This window comes from Symphalangus syndactylus, chromosome 18 (genome assembly GCF_028878055.3).
Source record: "Symphalangus syndactylus isolate Jambi chromosome 18, NHGRI_mSymSyn1-v2.1_pri, whole genome shotgun sequence".
Classification (NCBI taxonomy): domain Eukaryota; kingdom Metazoa; phylum Chordata; class Mammalia; order Primates; family Hylobatidae; genus Symphalangus; species Symphalangus syndactylus.
In genome coordinates, this window is record NC_072440.2 from 75,414,304 (window position 1) to 75,424,014 (window position 9,711).

At 45.7% G+C, this 9,711-nt stretch overlaps 1 protein-coding gene across 1 annotated transcript in view; it reads left to right on the top strand.

Moving 5' to 3' along the window:
• Nucleotides 1-6,417, top strand: part of PLA2G10 (phospholipase A2 group X) — a 37,857-nt gene extending 31,440 nt beyond the window's left edge. Inside the window, exon 5 of the mRNA XM_055252477.2 lies at nt 6,213-6,417. Coding sequence (XP_055108452.2) covers nt 6,213-6,355 — 143 coding nt within the window. The 3' untranslated portion in view covers nt 6,356-6,417. The remainder of the gene's footprint in view (nt 1-6,212) is intronic.
• The last annotated feature ends 3,294 nt before the right edge of the window (nt 6,418-9,711 follow it).

The window sequence follows — 9,711 nt, forward strand, 5'->3', positions numbered from 1 at the left end:
ATCCATTCATCCATCATCCGTCTATCCATCCATCCATCATCCATCCATCCATTCATCCATCTATCCATCCATCCATCCATCCATCCATCCATCCATCCATCCATCCATCTATCCATCTATCCATTCATCACCCATCCATCCAATTTCCATCCATCCATCATTCATCCACCCATCTTCCATCCATCCACCCACCATCCATCTATCCAGCCATCCATTGTCCATCATCCATCATCCATCCATCCATCCATCCATCCATCCATCCATCCATCCATCCATGGGGAGTGCCTGCTTGAGGGGAATGGGGTTTCTTCTGGGGTGATAAAAATGTTTTAGAACGCCGGGCGCAATGGCTCACGCCTGTAATTTAGGAGGCTAAGGCGGGCAGATCACGAGGTCAAGAGATTGAGAGCATCTTGGCCAACATGGTAAAACCCAGTCTCTACTAAAAACACAAAAATTAGCTAGGCGTGGTGGTGCGCGCACCTGTAGTCCCAGCTACTCGGGAGGCTGAGGCAGGAGAATTGCTTGAACCCGGGAGGTGGAGGTTGCAGTGAGCTGAGATCGTGCCACTGCACTCCAGCCTGGCAACAGAGTGAAACTCCGTCTCAAAAAAAAAAAAAAAAGAAAAGTTTTACAACTAGATAGATGACCAGCATTGTGAATGTACTAAATGTCACTGACTTGTACACTTTGAAATGATTCATTTTATGTTGTGAGAATTTTGCCCTGGTAACAAGAAGCAGGAGTGCATGGTGAGGGATCCATCTATCCCACCATTCATTCAACCATTCATTTACATACTTTTTCTGATTCAAACCCAATACATGTGTGTTATGAAAAATTAAAACATTCCAGAAATATTCTTTTGAAAATTTTTACTTATTATTTATTTCAGTAGCCTTAGGGGTACAAGTGGTTTTTGGTTACATGAATTGTATAATGGTGAAATCTGAGCTTTTAGGGCACCCATCACCCAAGTAGTCTACATTGTACCCAATACATAGCTTTTTATCCCTCCCCACCTCGGAGTCTCCAATGTGTCCATTATACCACTCTGTATGCCTTTGTGTATCCCCCATAGCTTAGCTCTCACTTCTAAGTGAGAACATACAGTATTTGGTTTTCCATTCTTAAGTTTCATCAGTTAGAATAAGTGAAGTAACTTCTTTGCAATCCCTATCAAAATACCAACATCAATTCATCCAAGTTGCTTCATCCAGCTTCGTACAAGTTGCTGCAGAAGACATTTTGTTCTTTTTTATGGCTAAGTAGTATTCCATGGTGTATATGTAATCACATTTTCTTTTCCTTTTTTTTTTTGAGAAGGAGTCTTGCTCTGTCACCCAGGTTGGAGTGCAGTGGCGTGATCTTGGCCCACTGCAACCTCCACCTCCTGGGTTCAAGTGATTCTCCTGTCCCAGCCTCCCAAGTAGCTGGGACTACAGACATGTGCCACCACGCCTGGCTAATTTTTGTATTTTTAGTAGAGATGGGGCTTCACCATTATTGGTGAGGCTGGTATTGAACTCCTGACCTCGTGTTCCACCCACCTCGGCCTCCCAAAGTGCTGGCATTATAGGCATGAGCCACTGCGCCCAGCCACCACATTTTCTTTATCTACTCATTGGTTGATGGGCACTTAGGTTGGTTCTGTATCTTTGCAGTTGTGAACTGTGCTGTGATAAACATATGCGTGCACATCTTTTCAATATAATGACTTATTTTCCTTTGGGTAGATACCTAGTAGGGGGATGGCTAGAAAGAATAGATTTACTTTTCGTTCTTTGAGAAATCTCCATACTGTTTTCCTTGGAGGTTGTGCTAACTGATCTTAGCACCAGCAGTCTAAAAGCATTCTTTTTTCACCACATTCAGGTCAATGTCTATTTTGACTTTTCAATAATGGCCATTCTGGCTAGGGTTAGGTAGTATCTCATTGTGGTTTTAATTTGCAGTTCCCCGATGATGAGTGATGTTGAACATTTTTTCATTTGCTGGCCATTTGTATATCTTTTGAGAAATGTCTATTCATGTCATGTGCCCACTTTTTTTTTTGAGTCTTGCTCTGTCATCTAGGCTGGAGTGCAGTGGCACAATCTCGGCTCACTGCAACCTCTGCCTCCCGGGTTCAAACGATTCTCCTGCCTCAGCCTCCCAAGTAGCTGGGATTACAGGCATGAGCCACCACACCCGGCTAATTTTTGTATTTATTTTTTTTTTTTTTTTGAGACGGAGTCTCACTCTGTCGCCCAGGCTGGAGTGCAGTGGCGCGATCTCGGCTCACTGCGAGCTCCACCTCCCGGGTTCACGCCATTCTCCTGCCTCAGCCGCTCCGAGTAGCTGGGACTACAGGCGCCCGCCACCACGCCCGGCTAATTTTTTTGTATTTTTAGTAGAGACGGGGTTTCACCGTGGTCTAGATTTCCTGACCTCGTGATCCGCCCGCCTCGGCCTCCCAAAGTGCTGATCTTCTTTGTTGAAGATCACAAGCGTGAGCCACCGCGCCCGGCCATTTTTGTATTTTTAGTAGAGACGGGGTTTCACCGTGTTGGCCAGGCTGGTCTTGAACTCCTGACCTCATGATCTGCCCACCTTGGCCTCCCAAAGTGCTGGGATTACAGGTGTGAGCCACCGTGCCTGGCCATGTGCCCACTTTTTGATGAGGTTTTTTCTTTTTTTTTTTTTTTTGAGACGGAGTCTCGCTGTGTCCCCCAGGTTGGAGTGCAGTGGCGCGATCTCAGCTCACTGCAAGCTCCGCCTCCTGGGTTCACGCCATTCTCCTGCCTCAGCCTCCCGAGTAGCTGGGACTACAGGCGCCCGCCAACACACCCAGCTAATTTTTTGTATTTTTAGTAGAAACGGGGTTTCACCGTGTTAGCCAAGATGGTCTCGATCTCCTGACCTCCTGATCTGCCCGTCTCGGCCTTCCAAAGTGCTGGGATTATAGGCGTGAGCCACCGCGCCCGGCCGGTTTTTTCTTTTCTTCTTGCTGATTTGAGTTTTTTGTAGATTCTGGATATTAGTCCTTTGTCGGATATGTAGTTTGCAAATATTTTCTCCCATTCTGTGGGTTGTCTGTTTACTCTGATGATTAGTTTTTTTGCTTCGCAGAAGCTTTTTCGTTTAATTAAGTCCCATTTATCTATTTTTGTTTTTGTTGTATTTGCTTTTGGGGTCTTAGTCATAAATTCTTTGCCTAGGTCAATGTCCAGGGGAGTTTTTCCAAGGTTTTCTTCTAGAATTATTATGGTTTCAGGTCTTAGATTTAGGTCTTTAATCCATCTTGCGTTGACGTATATGGTGAGTTTTGTAGATGGTGAGAGATAGGGATCCAGCTTCGTTCTTCTACATGTAGCTATCCAGTTTTCCCAGTACTATTTATTAAACAGTGTGTCATTTCCCCAATTTATGTTTTTGAGTGTTTTTTTTTTTTTTTTTTTTTTTTTTGAGATGGAGTTTCACTCTTGTTGCCCAGGCTGGAGTGCAATGGTACAATCTCGGCTCACTGCAACCTCCTTCTCCCGGGTTCAAGCGATTCTCCTGCCTCAGCCTACCAAATAGCTGGGATTACAGGCATGTACCACCACGCCCGGCTAATTTTGTATTTTTAGTAGAGACGAGGTTTCTCCATGTTGGTCAGGCTGGTCTCAAACACTGAACCTCAGGTGATCCGCTCGCCTTGGCCTCCCAAAGTGCTGGGATTACAGGCATGAGCCACTATGCCTGGCCTTGAGTGCTTTGTTGAAGATCAGTTAGTTGTACGTGTTTAGTTTTATTTCTGGGTTTTCTGTTCTGTTTTGTTGGTCTATGTATCTACTTTTATGTTAGTACCATGCTGTTTTGGTTACTATAGCCTTGTAGTATAATTTGAAGCTGGGTAGTGACGCCTACAGATTTTTTCTTTTTTCTTTTTCTTTTTTTTTTTACACGGAGTCTCACTCTGTCACCCAGGCTGGAGTGCAGGGGGCATGATCTCAGCTCACTGCAACCTCTGCCCCCCAGGTTTAAGCAATTCTCCTGCCTTAGCCTTCTGATCAGCTGGGATTATAGGCGCACACCATCACGCTTGGCTAATTTTTGTATTTTTAGTAGAAACGGGGTTTTACCATGTTGGCCAGGCTGGTCTCGAACTTCCGACCTCAAGTGATCCACCCACCTCAGCCTCTCAATGTGCTGGGATTACAGGTGTGAGCCACTGTGCCTGGCCAGATTTGTTCTTTTTGCTTAACATTACTTTGGCTATTAGGCTCTTTTTTCTTGGTTTTTTTTTTTTTTTTTTTTGAGACAGTCTCATTCTGTCACCCAGGCTGGAGTGCACTGGCACAATCTCGGCTCACCGCAACCTCTGCCTCCTGGGCTTAAGCGATTCTCCTGCCTCAGCCTCCCAAGTAGCTGGGATTACAGGCATCTGCCACCACGCCCAGCTAATTTTTGTGTTTTTAGTAGAGATGAGGTTTCACCATGTTAGCCAGGCTGGTCTCGAACTCCTGACCTCAGTTGTTCCAACCACCTCGGCCTCCCAAAGTGCTGGGATTACAGGCATGAGCCACCATGCCCAGCCTGTTTGGCTCTTTTTTAGTTCCATGTAAATTTTAGGATTGTTTCTTCTAATTCTGTGAAAAATGATGTTGGTATTTTGATAGGAATTGCATTGAATCTGTAGATTGCTTTGGGTAGTATGGTCATTTTCATTATATTGATTCTTCCAATCCATGAGCATGGGATGTATTTCCATTTGTTTGTGTCATCTATGATTTCTTTCAGCAGTGTTTTGTAGTTCTCTTTGTAGAGATCTTTCACCTTCCCGCTTAAGTATATTACTAGGTTTGGGGTAGCTTTTTTATCTTTTTTTTTTTTTTCAGCTATTATAAGAGGGACTGAGTTCTTGATTTCATTCTCAGCTAGTCCTTATTGATGTATAGCAGTGCTACTGGTTTGTAACCTGAGACTTTATTGAATTCATTGGTCAAATCTAGGAGTCTTTTGGAGGAGTCTTTAGGATTTTCTAGGTATATGATCATATCATTGGCAGAGGTAGTTTGATTTCCTCTTTTCCCATTTGGATGCCCTTTCTTTCTTTTTCCTGACTGCTCTGGCTAGGACTTCCAGTACTATGCTGAATAGAAGCGGTGAGAGTGGGCATCCTTGTCTTGTTGCAGCTCTTAGGGGGAATGAATGCTTTCAACTCATCCCCATTCAGTATGATGTTGGCTGTGGGTTTGTCATATATCACTTTTATTATTTTGAGGTATGTTCCTTCTATGCCTAGTATATTGAGAAGTATCTTTTTTAAAAAAAATATTATTATGGGCTGAGAGTGGTGGCTCGTGCCTGTAATCCCAGCACTTCGGGAGGCTGAGGCGGGTGGATCACTTGAGCTCAGGAGTTCAAGACCAGCCTGGCAATATGGCAAAACCCCACCTCTACTAAAAATACAAAAATTAGCTGGGCATGGTGGTGGGCCTGTAGTCCCAGCCACATGGGAGGCTGAGGTGGGAGAATGGCTTGAGTCCAGGAGGCGGAGGCTGCAGTGAGCCACAGCCTTGCCACTACACTCCAGCATGGGTGACAGAGACAGACCTTATCTCAAAAAATAAATAATTACTATTATTATTTTTAAATAAGGGAATCCCCAAATGAAGTCGTGTCATATCAGGCCAGGCATGGTGGCTCATGCCTGTAATCCCAGCACTTTGGGAGGTCGAGGTAGGTGGATCACCTGAGGTCAGGAGTTCGAGACCATCCTGGCCAACATGATGAAACCCCCGTCTCCACTAAAAATACAAAAAAATTAGCTGGGTGTGGTGGCTTGTGTCTGTAGTCCCAGCTACTTGGGAGGCTAAGGCAGGAGAATTGCTTGAACCCGGGAGGTGGAGGCTGCAGTGAGCTGAGATCATGCCACTGCACTCCAGCCTGGGCAACAGAGCGAGCCCCCATCTCGAAAAGAAAAGAAAAAAGAAATCGTGTAATATCGATGCAGAAGAGCAGTATGGCAGACTTTGGACTCTCCATTTGAAACTTTCAATTTCCTTTTCTGTAAAATGGGGCTGACATCATCTGCTTCCTGGGGAGCCGTGCAGATGGAGATCACATGGTGAACTGTCAAGTGTCTCATAAATGTAATTTGTGACCCATCCTGCCTCTTGCTTTACTGGTTTCCCTTGAGTCTCTCCAGGTCCCTGCTCTAATCTCAGTTTCCCCACTTCTTCCAGGACCGGCAGAGAACAAATGCCAAGAACTCTTGTGCAAGTGTGACCAGGAGATTGCTAACTGCTTAGCCCAAACTGAGTACAACTTAAAGTACCTCTTCTACCCCCAGTTCCTATGTGAGCGGGACTCGCCCAAGTGTGACTGACTACCTTGACTTGAAATGCTCTTTTGCACAAGGAAATAAAGCGTCCTCTCAGTAATGAACAATAGCATTCAGTTATTTACAGAAGGGAACTGAAGCCAAGTGATAAAGCCACAACCTTGTGTTTGCTTTCTCTCCCAGTCCCAGAACTCAGGACTGGAGCCCATGTGGTTTGCAGTTAAAGGCCAAAAGTCCTGCACCTATTTTATAAAACTGTGCCTGTGCTTATCACTGTGTTGGGTTTGGTTCCATTTTTGAGGTTCCATCTTTATGAAAAGGTGGTCTTTGTCTTCTAACCTGCTTGGATGGCTGGTAGTCAAATGTGAACGAACACCTACCGTGTGCCTGGCCATGTTCTATGTTCTAGGTTGCAGCAATCAACAAGACGGCCATACAACACCCACCCGGTGAAGTTCAAGTCCAGTAGCTGTTAGCTTAGGAAAGAGTACTCCCTTATCCCACTACACCTTAAAATGTATTTGCTGTCCTGCAGCGTTGGCTCATTTCTGTAAGCCCAGCACAATGATTACAAAAGTGGTACATACTTGTTGCTTTTTTTAAAAATGAAAGTGGAGAGAAATATAGAGCAGAAACAAAAATTCCCACAATTCAATTCACTCCAATTCCCACAATTCAGAATAATCTGTTAGGATCTATAGTTTTAAAAATGTAGTTCAAGGCCGGGCACTATGGCTCACGCCTGTAATCCCAACACTTTGGGAGGCTGAGGCGGGTGAATCACAAGGTCAGGAGTTCAAGACCAGTCTGACCAACATGGTGAAACCCCATCTCTACTAAAAATACAAAAATTAGCCAGGCATGGTGGCACACGCCTGTAATCCCAGCTAGTCAGGAGGCTGAGGCAGGAGAATCACTTGAACCCAGGAGGTGGAGGTTGCAGTGAGCCGAGATCGTGCCATTGCACTCCAGCCTGGGCGACAGAACGAGACTCCGTCTCAAGAAAAAAAAAAAAAAAAAGGTAGTTCAGATTATACTGTATGATGTTTATAAACTTTTCTCCATATCATAAAAAATCTTTGGAAACTTCATTTAAAATGTCTGTGTTAGGGTTGGATGAGGTGGCTCATGCCCATCATCCCAATACTTTGGGAGGCTAAGGAGGGACGACTACATGAGGCCATGAGTTCAAGACCAGCCTGGGCAACATAGCAAGACTCTATCTGTATAAAACAAAAAAAATTAGTAAGGCGTGGTGGCATGCACCCGTAGTCCCAGCTACTCGGTAGGCCAAAGAGGGAAGATAACTTGTGCCTGGGAGTTCAAGTTTGCAATGAGCTATGATTACATCACTGCACTCCAGTCTGGGCAACAGAACAGGACCTTGACTTAAATAAATAAATAAATAAATAAATAAATATCTGCATTAGATACCATTTTATAGATTGACAGTTTTTGGATACTGGAGCTGTTTTCTGTTTCCATTAGTTGTTTGATGAGAGGATACTTGTAAACAAATCTTCACCACTCCCATCCCCATAACCTATTCCTTAGCCCAGATTTGCAGAAACGGCATTTTTGGATCAAAGGATCTGATTATTTTTTGAGACAGGGTCTCACTCTAACACCTAGGTTGGAGTGCAGTGGTGCAATCTCAGCTCATTGCAGCCTCGACCTCCTGGGCTCAGGCAAATCTCACTTCAGCCTCCCAGGTGGCTAGGACTACAAGTGCATGCACTCACATCTGGCTAGTTTTTTTATTTTTAGTAGAGATGAGGTTTTGCCATGTTGTCTAGGTTGGTCTCGAACTCCTGAGCTCAAGTGATCTCCCTACTTCAGCCTCCCAAAGTGTTAGGATTACAGGTGTGAGCTACAGCACCCAGCCGGGCCTGAGTATTTTTTTATTTTGCATTTTTCGGAGACAGAGTCTCACTGTGTTGCCCAGGCTGGAGTGCAGTGGGGCAGTCTCGGCTCACTGCAACCTTTGCCTCCCGCGTTCAAGAGATTCTCCTGCCTCAGCCTCCCGAGTAGTTGGGATTACAGGTACTGCCACTACATGCCCTGTCGCCCAGAGCTGGAGTGCAATGGTGTGATACCGGCTCACTGCAACCTCCACCTCCTGGGTTCAAGCAATTCTCCTTCCTCAGCCTCCCAAGTAGCTGGGATTACAGGCACACGCCACCAGGTCTGGCTAATTTTTGTATTTTTAGTAGAGACGGGGTTTCGCCATGTTGGCCAGGCTGGTCTCGAACTCCTGACCTTGTGATCCACCCCGCCTTGGCCTCCCAAAGTGCTGGGATTACAGATGTGAGCCACTGTGCCCGCCAATTTTTTGTATTTTTAGTAGAGATGGGGTTTCACCATGTTGGTCAGGGTGGTCTTGAACTCCTGACCTCAGATAATCCGCCCGCCTTGGCCTCCCAAAGTGCTAGCATTACAGGCATGAGCCACCGCGTCCAGCCTGGACTATTTTAGATACCCCCTTTAGATGTACCCATCCTGCTATGATTGGTAAGAGGTAGAGGCAGCCTGTAGCCCTTGATCTGAGTGTGCCTATCCCTCCTGCTGGCGATAAGGAGTAAGGTCCTGCCCAGCCTGTTTGCTCTAGGCCACGGCTTTGCCCCAGTCCCTGAGCAAATCTGGGTATTACTCATCTTTGAAGCAGGGTGTGGGAGCAGGTGGGGACAGTGTGAGAGGCCATGGGGTGGAGGTGGGTGGCCCAGGCCCAGCTCTGCCAAAGCCAGCCAGCACCAGCTTGGTGAGTTTTGCCAGCCAGCCTCCAACTATTCATCTGTAAAGGATACTGGCAACCCCTGTGTGGCATGAGACCAGGGATGTGCAAACACTGCCATGTGAGTGTCCATGGGAGGTCACAAGCATTAAATAGGTAAAGTCAAGCAACCCTGGGGCTTGATGTGTAAACACAAGCAGGAAAAAACCCATTTTCCCTTAGGGTGGCTCCTTGGCTCAGTATCTGCATCAGGCTGGGGGATTTAAGCATGACTAGATTGACTAGATGATTCTTTTTTTTTTTTTTTTTTTTTTGAGATGGAATCTTGCTCAGTCACCCAGATGGAGTGCAGTGGCGTGATCTTGGCTTAATGCAACTTCTGCCTCCTGGGTTCAAGTGATTCTCCTGCCTCAGCCTCCCAAGTAGCTGGGACTACAGGTGCGCACCACCACGCCTGGCTAATTTTTGTATTTTCAGTAGAGACAGGGTTTCACCATGTTGGTCAGGCTGGTCTCGAACTCCTGACCTCAAGTGATCCATCCGCCTTGGCCTCCCAAAGTGCCGAGATTACAGGCATGAACCACCACGCTCGACTCATGGCTAGAAGATTCTATCTGGCAATGCAGAAGTTTTGTGTTTTCTAGACAACTGCTTTTTCTCTACATATAGG